The sequence below is a fragment of the Coregonus clupeaformis genome, chromosome 4 (assembly GCF_020615455.1).
Source record: "Coregonus clupeaformis isolate EN_2021a chromosome 4, ASM2061545v1, whole genome shotgun sequence".
Taxonomy (NCBI): Eukaryota; Metazoa; Chordata; class Actinopteri; order Salmoniformes; family Salmonidae; genus Coregonus; species Coregonus clupeaformis.
Window position 1 is genome coordinate 11,550,143 of NC_059195.1, and position 15,829 is coordinate 11,565,971.

The window sequence follows — 15,829 nt, forward strand, 5'->3', positions numbered from 1 at the left end:
GAATCTCAAATCTAAAATATATTTTGATTTGTTAAAAAAAAATTTGGTTACTAAATGATTCCATATGTGTCATTTCATTGTTTTGATGTCTTCACTATTATTCTACAATGTAGAAAATAGTAAAAATAAAGAAAAACCCTTGAATGAGTAAGTGTGTCCAAACTTTTGACTGGTACTGTATATACTGTATTCTATACTATTTTACTGTATCTTAGTCCATGCCGCTCTGTCATTGCTCGTCCATATATGTATATATTCTTAATTCCATTCCTTACTTAGATTTGTGTGTATTGGGTATATGTTGTGAAATTGTTAGATATTACTTGTTAGATATTACTGCACTGTCGGAGCTAGAAGCACAAGCATTTCGCTACACCCGCAATAACATCTGCTAAACACGTGTATGTGACAAATAACATTTGATTTGTTTTGATTATGGGTTTGAAAACACCTATCATATTTGCATATCAAGTGTCTCTGCATGTCCATTGGTGAGGACAGGGACAGTGACCTGAATGTGCAACTTGAATAGAGGTCAAGGTAAAAGTGATTGTTAGAATTGATCATAAGTGCACTGTCCAAGTGTCCAGATAGTCGCCCATTCAGAAAAGTTGCAGAACAAGGTCGAGGGCAAACGTCTTTGATAGACCAACCATTAGCCAATCACATTCACAACAAACCATGCTCCCTTTTAAGTTAAATATTTCTTAGGGCTGAAAAAAAACGGTAAAACTGCAATTATTTCACAAAGGAGACGATTATAGAAAGAACAGAGTCAAATCGCTGAAAGAGCCCTTTGTCACAATGGTTCAATTCATGTGGTTGTGCTTTTAAAACGACTAAGATTAATCAATAGGCTACGTAATCAAAGCAGCAGGATGGCCCTTTTTTACAGCTTTGCACTCCTTTCTTCCTGTTTTCTTTCTGAAGTAGGCCTGAAAGAGGTGGCAAACTATTCGCCACATACAGCGCAGGTGTGCTACAGAGGATACAAAACAGATTTGAATATCAAAGCTTTGATTGGGCCGTTGGACAGGACATCCGCTTTGACCGTTCCATTTATCTCCTACTGCTCTGCCCTGCTATGATCAAACAATACTCCCTTATCTCTCATTATATTTGCTTGAATTGCAGATGATGGACAATAGCTTACAATCATCCAAAACAAATCTCCACAAAGTGATTAAATGCAGATGGAATGGGAGAGTAGCAGAACAAAGCTCCATTAACTCAGATATTCATTTTTTTAACTAGCTCAACTAGATTTTCAACTGGCTCGATAGTGAGTAGTAGTGGTCATATGACTTCTCTAATCCTCATGTTCACAATTAGGCTTTACAATGGCCACATACAGTATGTCTGTGGATGAGCTCAGGGAATTATGTTTTCCAGCAACATACACACAAAGGACAAATGTGCCAACAACACACAGCTGTAAAAAATTATGTGATTAATTGTATGTCTAATGGAGAAAAAAGAGTATGAGGAACACACTGTTCTAGCATTCCCTGTCTTTATATATTATGAGAATAAAGCTACAGTGCTTTGAGAAAGTATTCACACCCTTTGACCTTTTCCACATTTTGTTGTGTTACAGCCTGAATTTAAAATGGATTAAATTGGGATTTTGTGTCACTGGCTTTAGTGGCCTACACACAATACCCCATAATAAATAAATACAAGTGGAATTTTTACAATAATAGTGTTTAACATTTAAAAAAAAATATGACTACCTCATCTCTGTAACCCACACATACAATTATCTGTAAGGTCCCTTAGTCGAGCAGTGAAATTTCAAACACAGATTCAACCACAAAGACGAGTGAGGTTTTCCAATGCCTCGCAAAGAAGGGCACCTATTGGTAGATGAAAAAAAAAAAAAAAAGACATTGAATATCCCTTTGAGCATGATGAAGTTATTAATTACACTTTGGATGATGTATCAATATACCGTCTTTCCTAACTCAAATGCCGAAGAGGAAGGAAACCGCACACGGATTTCACCATGAGGCCAATGGTGACTTTAACACAGTTACATAGTTTAATGGCTGTGTTAGGAGAAAACTGAGGATGGATCGACAACATTGTAGCTACATTGTAGCTACTCCACAATACTAACCTAAATGACAGAGTGAAATATTACAAAACATGCATTCTGTTTGCAAACGTTATGTCCTGAATAGACAGCGTTATGTTTGGGGCAAATCCAACACAACACATCACTGAGTACCACTCTTCATATTTTCAAGCTGCATCATGTTATAGGTATGCTTGTCATCAGCAAGGACTAGGGAGTTAAAATAAATAAATAAACATAAATGGAATAGAGCTAAGCACACACAGTCCTAGAGGAAAACCTGGTAGTAAAGAGGGTAAAACCTGGTACAGAGGGTAGTGCGTACGGCCCAGTACATCACTGGGGCCAAGCTTCCTGCCATCCAGGACCTCTATACCAGGCGGTGTCAGAGGAAGGCCCTAAAAATGGTCAAAGACTCCAGCCACCCTAGACATAGACTGTTCTCTCTGCTACTGCACGGCAAGCGGTACCGGAGCGCCTAGTCTAGGTCCAAAAGGCTTCTTAACAGCTTCTACCCCCAAGCCATAAGACTCCTGAACAGCTAATCATGGCTACCCGGACTATTTGCTCTTTTACGCTGCTGCTACTCTGTTTATTATCTATGCATAGTCACTTTAACTCTACGCTCATGTACACTACCAGTCAAAAGTTTGGACACACCTACTCATTCAAGGGTTTTTCTTTATTGTTACTATTTTTTATATTGTAGAATAATAGTGAAGACATCAAAACTATGAAATAACACGTATGGAATCATGTAGTAACCAAAAAAGTGTTAAACAAATCAAAATATATTTTATACTTGAGATTCTTCAAATAGCCACCCTTTGCCTTGATGACAGCTTTGCATACTCTTGGCATTCTCTCAACCAGCTTCATGAGGTAGTCACCTGAAATGCATTTCAATTAACAGGTGTGCCTTCTTAAAAGTTAATTTATGGAATTTATTTCCTTCTTAATGCGTTTGAGCCAATCAGTTGTGTTGTGGCAAGGTAGGGGTGGTATACAGAAGATAGCCCTATTTGGTATAAGACCAAGTCCATATTATGGAAAGAACAGCTCAAATAAGCAAAGAGAAATGACAGTCCATCATTACTTTAAGACATGAAGGTCAGTCAATACGGAACATTTCAAGAACGTTGAACGTTTCTTCAAGTGCAGTCGCAGAAACCATCAAGCGCTATGATGAAACTGGCTCTCATGAGGACCGCCACAGGAATGGAAGACCCAGAGTTACCTCTGCTGCAGAGGATAAGTTCATTAGAGTTACCAACCTCAAAAATTGCAGCCCAAATAAATGCTTCACAGAGTTCAAGTAACAGACACATCTCAACATCAACTGTTCAGAGGGGACTGTGTGAATCAGGCCGTCACCAATAATAAGAAGAGACTTGCTTGGGCTAAGAAACACGAGCAATGGACATTAGACCGGTGGAAATGTGTCCTTTTGTCTGGAGTCCAAATTTGAGATTTTTGGTACCAACTGCTGTGTCTTTGTGAGACGCGGTGTGGGTGAACGGATGATCTCCGCATGTGTATTTCCCACCGTAAAGCATGGAGGAGGAGGTGTTATGGTGTGGGGGTGCTTTGCTGGTGACACTGTCTGTGATTTATTTTGAATTCAAGGCACACATAACCAGCATGGCTACCACAGCATTCTGCAGCGTTACGCCATCGCATTTTGTTTGGGCTTAGTGGGACTATCATTTGTTTTTCAACAGGACAATGACTCAACACACCTGCAGGCTGTGTAAGTACATATTACCTCAATTACCTCGACTAACCGGTGCCCCCGCACATTGACTCTGTACCGGTACCCCCTGTATATAGCCTCCCTACTGTTATTTTATTTTACTGCTGCTCTTTCATTATTTTTTATTTTTTATTTTTTACTTATCAATTTTTTACTTAACACTTATTTTTCTTAAAACTGCATTGTTGGTTAAGGGCTTGTAAGTAAGCATTTCACTGTAATGTCTACACCTTTTGTATTCGGCACATGTGGCAAATCAAATTTGATTTGATTTGGTTCAGTCTGCTTTCCAACAGACACTGGGAGATAAATTCACCTTTCAGCAGGACAGTAACCTAAAACACAAGGCCAAATATGCACTGGAGTTGCTTACAAAGACAACATTGAATGTTCCTTAGTGGCCTAGTTACAGTTTTGACTTAAATCGGCTTTAAAATCTATGGAAAGACTTCAAAATGGCTTCAAAAATGAATGTGCAAATATTGTATAATCCAGGTATGCAAAGCTCTTAGAGACTTACCCAGAAAGACTCACAGCTGTAATCGCTGCCAAAGGTGATTCTAACATGTATTAACTCAGGGGTGTGAATACTTATATAAATGAGATATTTTTGCATTTCATTTTCCAAAAATGTCCTAAGATTTCTAAAAACATGTTTTCACTTTGTCATTATGTGGTATTGTGTGTAGATGAGTGAGAAAAACAATATATTTAATCCATTTTGAATTCAGGCTGTAACACAACAAATGTGGAATAAGTCAAGGGGTGTGAATACTTTATGAAATCAAGGTAGAACTGAATGTTAAAATTGATCAAAAGTGCACTGTCCAAGTGTCCAGAGTCAGTCGCTCATTCAGAAGAAAGTGCAGAACAAGGTCAAAGGTAAACAAAGATCACCCATTAGTCAATCACATTCACAACACACCATGCTCCCTTCCAAGTGAAATATTTCTTAGAGGCAAAAAAAAAGGTAAAACTGCAATTATTTCACAAAGGAGACGATTATAGAAGTGTGGTCCTCTGTAGCTCAGCTGGTAGAGCACGGCGCTTGTAACGCCAAGGTAGTGGGTTCGATCCCCGGGACCACCCATACACAAAAATGTATGCACGCATGACTGTAAGTCGCTTTGGATAAAAGCGTCTGCTAAATGGCGTATTATTATTATTATTAGAAAGAACAGAGTCAAATCGCTGAAAGAGCCCTTTGTCACAATGGTTCAATTCATGTGGTTGTGCTTTTAAAACGACTAAGATTAATCAAAAGGCTACGTAATCAAAGCAGCAGGATGGCCCTTTTTTACAGCTTTGCACTCCTTTCTTCCTGTTTTCTTTCTGAAGTAGGCCTGAAAGAGGTGGCAAACTATTCGCCACATACAGCGCAGGTGTGCTACAGAGGATACAAAACAGATTTGAATATCAAAGCTTTGACTGGGCCGTTGGACAGAACATCCGCTTTGACCGTTCCATTTATCTCCTACTGCTCTGCCCTGCTATGATCAAACAATACTCCCTTATCTCTCATGATATTTGCTTGAATTGCAGATGATAGACAATAGCTTACAATCATCCAAAACAAATCTCCACAAAGTGATTAAATGCAGATGGAATGGGAGAGTAGCTGAACAAAGGTCCATTAACCCTGGTATAATGACAACTGTCTTCCACTCTGATAAAAAATGTTTTAACTAGCTCAACTACATTTTCAACTGGCTTGATAGTGAGTAGTAGTGGTCATATTACTTCTCTAATCCTCATGTTCACAATTAGGCTTTACAATGGCCACATACACTGAGTGTACAAAACACTCTTCCCATGACATAGACTGACAAGGTGAATCCAGGTAAAAGCCATGATCCCTTATTGATGTCACTTGTAAATCAACTTCATCTTGTGTAGATGAAGGGGAGGAGACAGGTCAAAGAAGGATTTTTAAACCTTGAGACAATTGAGACATGGATTGTGTATGTGTGCCATTCAGAGGGTAAATGAGCAAGACAATAGATGGAAGTGCCTTTGAACGGGTTATGGTAGTAGATGCCAGGCGCACCGGTTTGTGTCAAGAACTGCAACACTGCTGGGTCTTTCACACTCAACAGTTCCCCGTGTATCAAGAATGGTCCACCACCCAAAGGACATTCAGCCAACATGACACAACTTGTAGCGTCCATTTCCCGACCAATTGAGGCTGTTCTGAGGCCAAAATGGGGTGCAACTCAATATTAGGAAGGTGTTCTTAATGTTTTGTACACTCAGTGTATGTCTGTGGATGAGCTCAGGGAATTACACTGAACAAAAATATAAACGCAACATGTAAAGTGTTGGTCCCATGTTTCATGAGCTGAAATAAAATAACCCAGACATTTTCCATACGCACAAAAAGCTTATTTCTCAAATACAGTGGGGAGAACAAGTATTTGATACACTGCCGATTTTGCAGGTTTCCCTACTTACAAAGCATGTAGAGGTCTGTAATTTTTATCATAGGTGCACTTCAACTGTGAGAGACGGAATCTAAAACAAAAATCCAGAAAATCACATTGTATGATTTTTAAGTAATTAATTTGCATTTTATTGCATGACATAAGTATTTGATACATCAGAAAAGCAGAACTTAATATTTGGTACAGAAACCTTTGTTTGCAATTACAGAGATCATACATTTCCTGTAGGTCTTGACCAGGTTTGCACACACTGCAGCAGGGATTTTGGCCCACTCCTCCATACAGACCTTCTCCAGATCCTTCAGGTTTCGGGGCTGTCGCTGGGCAAGACTTTCAGCTCCCTCCAAAGATTTTCTATTGGGTTCAGGTCTGGAGACTGGCTAGGCCACTCCAGGACCTTGAGATGCTTCTTACGGAGATCCTCGGCTTCACGGTTGGGATGGTGTTCTTGGGGTTGTACTCATCCTTCTTCTTCCTCCAAACACGGCGAGTGGAGTTTAGACCAAAAAGCTATATTTATGTCTCATCAGACCACATGACCTTCTCCCATTCCTCCTCTGGATCATCCAGATGGTCATTGGCAAACTTCAGACGGGCCTGGACATGCGCTGGCTTGAGCAGGGGGACCTTGCATGCGCTGCAGGATTTTAATCCATGACGGCGTACTGTGTTACTAATGGTTTTCTTTGAGACTGTGGTCCCAGCTCTCTTCAGGTCATTGACCAGGTCCTGCCATGTAGTTCTGGGCTGATCCCTCACCTTCCTCATGATCATTGATGCCCCACGAGGTGAGATCTTGCATGGAGCCCCAGACCGAGGGTGATTGACCGTAATCTTGAACTTCTTCCATTTTCTAATAATTGCGCCAACAGTTGTTGCCTTCTCACCAAGCTACTTGCCTATTGTCCTGTAGCCCATCCCAGCCTTGTGCAGGTCTACAATTTTATCCCTGATGTCCTTACACAGCTCTCTGGTCTTGGCCATTGTGGAGAGGTTGGAGTCTGTTTGATTGAGTGTGTGGACAGGTGTCTTTTATACAGGTAACGAGTTCAAACAGGTGCAGTTAATACAGGTAATGAGTGGAGAACAGGAGGGCTTCTAACAGATCTGTGAGAGCCGGAATTCCTACTGGTTGGTAGGTGATCAAATACTTACAGTGGGGAAAAAAAGTATTTAGTCAGCCACCAATTGTGCATGTTCTCCCACTTAAAAAGATGAGAGAGGCCTGTAATTTTCATCATAGGTACACGTCAACTATGACAGACAAAATGAGATTTTCTTTCCAGAAAATCACATTGTAGGATTTTTTATGAATTTATTTGCAAATTATGGTGGAAAATAAGTATTTGGTCAATAACAAAAGTTTCTCAATACTTTGTTATATACCCTTTGTTGGCAATGACACAGGTCAAATGTTTTCTGTAAGTCTTCACAAGGTTTTCACACACTGTTGCTGGTATTTTGGCCCATTCCTCCATGCAGATCTCCTCTAGAGCAGTGATGTTTTGGGGCTGTCGCTGGGCAACACGGACTTTCAACTCCCTCCAAAGATTTTCTATGGGGTTGAGATCTGGAGACTAGCTAGGCCACTCCAGGACCTTGGAAATGCTTCTTACGAAGCCACTCCTTCGTTGCCCGGGCAGTGTGTTTGGGATCATTGTCATGCTGAAAGACCCAGCCACGTTTCATCTTCAATGCCCTTGCTGATGGAAGGAGGTTTTCACTCAAAATGTCACGATACATGGCCCCATTCATTCTTTCCTTTACACGGATCAGTCGTCCTGGTCCCTTTGCAGAAAAACAGCCCCAAAGCATGATGTTTCCACCCCCCATGCTTCATAGTAGGTATGGTGTTCTTTGGATGCAACTCAGCATTCTTTGTCCTCCAAACACGACGAGTTGAGTTTTTACCAAAAAAGTTCTATTTTGGTTTCATCTGACCATATGACATTCTCCCCAATCCTCTTCTGGATCATCCAAATGCACTCTAGCAAACTTCAGATGGGCCTGGACATGTACTGGCTTAAGCAGGGGGACACGTCTGACACTGCAGGATTTGAGTCCCTGGCGGCGTAGTGTGTTACTGATGGTAGGCTTTGTTACTTTGGTCCCAGCTCTCTGCAGGTCATTCACTAGGTCCCCCGAGTGGTTCTGGGATTTTTGCTCACCGTTCTTGTGATCATTTTGACCCCACGGGGTGAGATCTTGCGTGGAGCCCCAGATCGAGGGAGATTATCAGTGGTCTTGTATGTCTTCCATTTCCTAATAATTGCTCCCACAGTTGATTTCTTCAAACCAAGCTGCTTACCTATTGCAGATTCAGTCTTCCCAGCCTGGTGCAGGTCTGCAGTTTTGTTTCTGGTGTCCTTTGACAGCTCTTTGGTCTTGGCCATAGTGGAGTTTGGAGTGTGACTGTGTGAGGTTGTGGACAGGTGTCTTTTATACTGATAACAAGTTCAAACAGGTGCCATTAATACAGGTAACGAGTGGAGGACAGAGGAGCCTCTTAAAGAAGAAGATACAGGTCTGTGAGAGCCAGAAATCTTGCTTGTTTGTAGGTGACCAAATACTTATTTTCCACCATAATTTGCAAATAAATTCATAAAAAATCCTACAATGTGATTTGCTGGATTTTTTAAAATCAATTTGTCTGTCATAGTTGACGTGTACCTATGATGAAAATTACAGGCCTCTCTCATCTTTTTAAGTGGGAGAACTTGCACAATTGGTGGCTGACTAAATACTTTTTTCCCCACTGTATGTCATGCAATAAAATGCAAATTAATTACTTAAAATCATACAATGTGATTTTCTGGATTTTTGTTTTAGATTCCGTCTCTCACAGTTGAAGTGTACCTATGATAACAATTACAGACATCTACATGCTTTGTAAGTAGGAAAACCTGCAAAATCGGCAGTGTATCAAATACTTGTTCTCCCCACTGTATGTTGTGTACAAATTTGTTTACATCCCTGTTAATGAGAATTTCTTCTTTGCCAAGATAATCCATCCACCTGACAGGTGTGGCATATCAAGAAACTGATTAAACAGCATGATCATTACACTGGTGCACCTTGTGCTGGGGACAATAAAAGGCCACTCTAAAATGTGCACTTTTGTCACATAACACAATGCCACAGATGTCTCAAGTTTTGAGGGAGCGTGCAATTGGCATGCTGACTGCAGGAATGTCCACCAGAGCTGTTGCCAGAGAATTTAATGTTCATTTCTCTACCATAAGCCACCTCCAGAGCAGTTTGCTGATGTCAATGTTGTGAACAGAGTGCCCCATGGTGGCGGTGGGGTTATGGTATGGGCAGGCATAACCATGTACAATGAACACAATTGCATTTTATCAATGGCAATTTGAATGCACAGAGAGACCTTGACGAGATCCTGAGGCCCATTGTCGTGCCATTCATCCGTGGTCATCACCTCATGTTTCAGCATGATAATGCACGGCTCCATATCGCAAGGATCTGTACACAATTCCTGGAAGCTGAAAATGTCCCAGTTCTTCCGTGGCCTGCATACTCACCATGTCACCCATTGAGCATGTCACCCATTGAGCATGTTTGGGATGCTCTGGATCAATGTGTACGACAGTGTGTTCCAGTTCCCGCAAATATCCAGCATGAATTGTAACTCAGTAAAATATTTGAAATTGTTGCATGTTGCGTTTATATTTTTGTTCAGTATATGTTTTCCAACAGCATACACATAAAGGACAAATGTGGCAACAACATACAACTGCGATGCAGTAAAACATTTATGTGATTCATTTTGTGTCTAATGGAGGAAACAGAATGAGGAACACACTGTTCTATCTTTTTATATTATGAGAATAAATCTATGTTTGTACCATTCACTTTTTGCATGTATTACGAGAATAAAACTATGTTGAACTAACTGAGATCTACTGATCTGATGATCTTGTTTTTCATTTTCATCTTTGAGGAAAATATTTCACCACTGGACATCCTTTTTCATCAATTTGAGATCAATGAGAGAGTTTGGCAATGCCAAACATTGCTTGAGGCAAGAAGACACTGCCTTTTTCGTACCAAACTTCACAATAATGTGTTTTGCCATTTTGCTCAAGGTACTTATTACCAATAAGAATTGAGCCAACTTAATTATGACTAATAGCTGTATTAGGTGCAGTCTGCACTCCATTGACTCTGGCTCTATTTGTGTTGGCTGGAAGATGAGGAAGGGAGAGCGCAGGAGGAAATGGCTAGATCTATCTCATCACAGCCACTTGAGGCTGCATGTGACCCTAAGTGTAGCACCCAGCTGGAACAGATATGTGGACAGGTCAGGGAAAGGAGGGAGAAGGGGGAGAGGAGGGGAGGAGGTCCCTGGCGGTTGACATCGTGACAGGGGAGTGGAGGCAGTGGTGTGAGGAAGGGCTGAGGTGTGTCGACAGAGGGTGACACGGCACATCCTACAGCCTGCCAAGCACATCATTCACTAGACTAGCACCACGCTGACCAGCGAGATGAAGAGGAGAGACAGAGAGTCTCAGAGCTCTGGGAGAGGATGTGTGTAGAGAGGCAGAGAGAGGCAGGTATTTAGTCAATTGCAGATAGTGGATTTGATTGCATTTGATTTGAGTGCATTTGATTGTATACCAGCCAGAGTGTACTTATGGGTGGGTGAATTTTTTTTTCACTGTGCTGTTTGCATTGGACGTGCCCTTGGTATGTGTGTATGTAAAGGGGTGTGATGACAAATTACTTTGCTGGGCTATGTCCCAAGTGGTACACACTTAGAAAAAAGGTGCTATCTAGAACCAAAAAGGGTTCTTCGGCTGTCCCCATAGGAGAACCCTTTGAAGAACCTCTTTTGGTTCCAGGTAGAACCCTTTTGGTTCCAGGTAGAACCCTTTTGGGTTCCATGTAGAACCCTTTCCACAGAGGGTTCTACATAGAACCCAAACGTGTTCTACCTGGAACCAAAAAGGGTTCTCCCATGGGGAACTGTTTTTTCTAAGAGTGTACCTTTTTCCCTTTATAGTGCACTATAGTGTACATATAGAGTATACCTTTGACCAGGGCCCAAAGGGTGCCATTTGGAACACATCCATAGTAAATCCAGAGCGGTTACTGTTGTTTACTGACCAGCTCCTGTCTGGATCTGTGGGGGAACAGTCTTTGCAGCATGTCCATGTACAGGGCTCTGTGATTGTGCAGGTCATGAGGGTACTGGCTCACAGTCATCTGGAAGCGCAGATGGTCATCTGCCAACCAGCCACAGAACCTGGACAGTTTGGAGAGAGAGCAAAGAGAAACATGTCTGGATCACCCACTGCATACAAAACAAAACACATGCTGAGAATTGTTCTATAGTCACAGCCACATAATGTCTCATTTCTGGCAACAGTACATTTTCACCAAAGAAAGTCTATATGATGAAGATCTGAGGCTTTCTTTTGTGTGTCTGTCTGTCTGTCTGTCTTTGTCTGTATCTGTTTCTGTGTGTGGTTGTGTTTAGCATCAATGGAAATGAATCTCAATGTATTAGTAGATTAGTAGAATGCATTTATGTAATCAACCCCCTGGTGTGTTAAGCATAAATCATAGTCCACAGACGCTGAGATGTGACAGTCCGGCTTCCCATTGTTACATAGGTACTCTGAGACCAACTTCTGCAGGGGACGCACAGCCCGAACGCGCACCTTCCCACAATTCCCAACCAACGCGTCTCCCGATACGTGTCCTCTATTCATTTGAATATGTTGATAGTTGGAGAAATTGCTTGAGCTGCACTGAGAATTCGAAAAGTAGAACACTGCTGTGCGTGCAAGTTTGTTACTCTGATAGACACTTTAGACTTGACCTGTTTAACAGCCAGCCTCCCTTGGGAGAGTATAATCATTGTATGTGTATATGTTCTACACATTGTATGCTGTCCACATATGCTCTAAGCACCAAGCTGACTCTTTCATCTCTTTCATCAACATCCACACTGTGCTCTATTGTCTTGTCACACGGCAGGATCTCTCTGCATAAACACTAGAGCTTTGCGTTGATTAGTTTTGAACAAGATATCAATTCAAAATAGCGGGCTATCAAGCACCCCGTTATATACTCTTTCAGCTCAGGAGGAACTACCCACTGGACACAGACCTAATTTCAACATCTAGTTTTGATTTACATTTGGGCCTTCAGAGAAAGGCCCAAATGTATATAGCCTCGCTAATGTTATATTACTGCTGCTCTTTAATGATTTGTTATTTGTTTTAATGTTTTATTTACCGGAGCGCCAAGTCTAGGTCCAAAAGGCTTCTTAACATCTTCTACCCCCAAGCCATAAGACTCCTGAACAGCTAATCAAATGGCCACACGGACCATTTGCATTCCCCCCCCCCATTGTTGGTTAAGGGCTTGTAAGTAAGCATTTCACTATAAGGTCTACACCTTTTGTATTCGGCGCATGTGACAAATACAATTTGATTTGACTTGATTTGTTACTTTTTATTTTATTTTTAACTTAATTTTATTTAGCAACTATTTTCTTAACACTATTTTTTGAACTGCATTGTTGGTTAAGGGCTTGTAAGTAAGCATTTCACGGTAAGGTCTACACCTGTTGTATTCGGCGCATGTGACAAATACAATTTGATTTGATCGAGTTGTCAACTAATGTGAATTCAATGTGAAATCAAACATTTTTTAACCATGTCATTGGATTTAGGTTAAAAGGTGAAACAAAGAAAAAGATTCTTGACATTTCTTGACGTTGATTACTTTTTTTGCAAATCCAATACGTTTTCCATGTTGATTCAACGTCATTACATTAACTATTTATTTTTTTGCCGTGGAAACAATGTCGATTCAACCAGTTTGTGCCCAGTGGATACAACCTTCAGGGTGAGACTACTATAGTTGTGATCAGTGCAGTTCTTTACCTATCCAGTCCTTGTAGGCGGTCCTGTACACTCTGCAATCTGGACTGGTACTTCTCAGACAGGGATTGGAACTCCTGGATCAAGGAGGCTGTCAGTCCAGGGTAGGGGCAGTCTAAGTACAAAACCTCCTCTGGAACCTGGTCTACCTGAACCAGACAGTCTGCAGTCTTGGTAGAACTCTCCTGCAGAGGACAATATGGTTATGTCTTTTGGAAGACATTGTGAAACCTTAAGGATGGATTTGTTGGCAGCACAATCAAACATGATGGTAATTGATAGGGTTGATACATGTTCGGAATTTCCTCCCGGAATTCCCGGTTGCAAGATTCCAGGAATCAGGAGGGAATAAGGAGAAAATCAGGAATCCTCCCACCATGATCTCTGGAAAAACCAGGGAATTTGTGGAAAGTTATCAGAATTATGCAACCCTAATGGTGAGACATCTAGGTACCTCCACTCCCAGGGACAGGATGTCTTCCTCTATGGCCAGATATTCTGTGTGAAGTTTTTCGTTGATGGCATCCTGCTGGTCCTTCACAAAGTTGACCTGTGCGTGTATCGAGAAGATCTTTAGACTCACACAGACGGTGACCTCACAGACACATTTTTGAACACAAACAAACTCTGTTTCAGGAAGGAATTATTACTTCATTTCTCTTTTCTCTTCTATATCCAAGAAATAACAGTCTGCCCTCCTTTGATATCCATAATGGTATAGGGGCTCTGTATCTGATTATATTTTGTGAGAGGAAGTGGAAATTGATGTCTCTGTTAAAGTACACAATCCACAGAAATGTAATATTTCAATTTTCCCATTGTTTTGCTTTATCTTCTACTTGGTGGACAAATACAGTGAATCATATAATCAGAGCAATTCACTGATGGCAATTTATCAGTAATTAAACCCTCTTTCCGTTTCTAACAGGTTTGATTGTTGATGCCACTCAGAGGGAGGAAATCAGTCTATTGTGAAACAGTACATACTAGACCACAAAGAAAAGCATTCGATTTTCCTTCCTGCTGCACGTGTTGTCATTAAAAACCTACAGGAAATGTGAGGAAATTAAGGCTTAACCATTCAATCTAAATGTAACTACCAAAGTAATCATGTTCAAATATATCATCCACCAGCATCATTTGGGTTCATGAAAGGGAGAGTGCATTACAGGTAGACAAATGCATTATTACACCCAATGGAGAGAAACTTTTACAAAGGTGACTCACAACACACTCAGGATTTCATCTCCACAATAATATCTGATTGTGTTTATTAAACCAAAATGAATGGCTCTCGCTTGAATGATGACATTATTCATCTAATGTGGTATGCACTGCTCCAAACATCAGATTCTAGTGAGAAGTCACACGTCATTGTTTTCAGTGGAAAGAACAAGACTTCAACAAGTGTAGAATTATTTGGAGCTGTAGTTGAGAGCTTCGGTTCAGTGCCAGTCAGTAGAGTAGTATTGAGTTAGTTATTATCGTTTACCTTCTAACACTTAAGGGTTTTAAGCGAATGGTCTTAAGCATGGCAGGTCACTGGGTAAAAGGAGAGAGAGGAGAGAGAGAAGAGAGAGAGAGAGAAAGAGAGAGAGAGAAAGAGGAGAGAGAGAGAGAGAGAAAGAGGAGAGAGAGAGAGAGAGAGAGAGTAAAAAAACAGAACCACAGTTTTCACAAACAAAGTCAAGGGCTGGAGAAAAGTGGAGAAAAGTAAGTTCCTCTGCAGCTTTCTGAAGCACAGAGCTCCCCAGCTCCTCTCTCAGTTCATGGGCTGTGTCCCAAATGACACCCTATCCCTTATTTAGTTCACTTCTTTTGACCAGAGCCCTGGTCAAAAGTAGTGCACTACATAGGAAATAGGCTGCCATTTTGGGCCACAACCATGTTGTTATGTACCTGGTGGAGTACCTTCTCCCAGTCTGCCAGCTGAGGAGGCTGGTGGTGCTGCTGGTGTTGGACTTCAGTCAGTCTGTACTGCAAGTCATCCCTCAGCTGCCAGATGGGCTCCACAGTGGCACACCTGAACGCCTCCAGCTCACTCTCTAGAAGCAGCTCTAATGACACACACCATGTACGCACACACACACACACAAACACAAACATGCATGCGTGCACAGACACACGCGTCAGCATGGTACTGTCTCACTCTATAGGGACTAGAACAGTATCTATACACTCAGGACTGAGAGGGGTTCTGTACCGTGGTCCAGCAGCTCAGAGAGTATGCCCTTGTCTGTTCTACTTCCCAGACCATTTGGTCTCAGAAATCCTTGCAGCTCAGCTTCAGCCTTTTCCCTGCATCATGGAAAGAGAGCAAAGGGAATTTCATTAAGCATAGTGATACTGTACCAACACTACTGAACACATCCCAAATGGCTCCCTATTCCCTATAAAGTAGACTACTTTTGACCAGGGCCCATAGAGAATAGGGTGCCATTTGGGATACATCCACACAGTGTGTGGCGCATGCTCATCCATTAGTCCCAGCTAAAATCTAATGGGATTGTAACTAAAGAAACAAAACATTTCTCACCTCTCTTACATCATCAGCACACTAATGAATTCAGTGGATATGTGCTGGTGCCGTGGTGCGGCCTGTCTATCTGTCTTCATTACAGGAACCCACGCTTGTGTACACCATTAA

At 41.4% G+C, this 15,829-nt stretch overlaps 1 protein-coding gene across 3 annotated transcripts in view; it reads right to left on the reverse strand.

The window, feature by feature from the left end:
- The window catches only part of LOC121551888 (coiled-coil domain-containing protein 148), a 46,479-nt gene that overhangs the window by 18,933 nt on the left and 11,717 nt on the right, over window positions 1-15,829 (reverse strand). For 2 of the 3 annotated variants that reach the window (XM_041864572.2, XM_041864576.2), the window contains 5 exons: window positions 15,386-15,480; window positions 15,082-15,239; window positions 13,637-13,732; window positions 13,186-13,367; window positions 11,396-11,534 (listed from right to left, as the gene is read on the reverse strand). In XM_041864572.2, the coding sequence (XP_041720506.2) occupies window positions 11,396-11,534; window positions 13,186-13,367; window positions 13,637-13,732; window positions 15,082-15,239; window positions 15,386-15,480 (670 nt within the window). The remainder of the gene's footprint in view (window positions 1-11,395; window positions 11,535-13,185; window positions 13,368-13,636; window positions 13,733-15,081; window positions 15,240-15,385; window positions 15,481-15,829) is intronic. The other variant, XM_041864584.2, reaches the window with a different exon arrangement.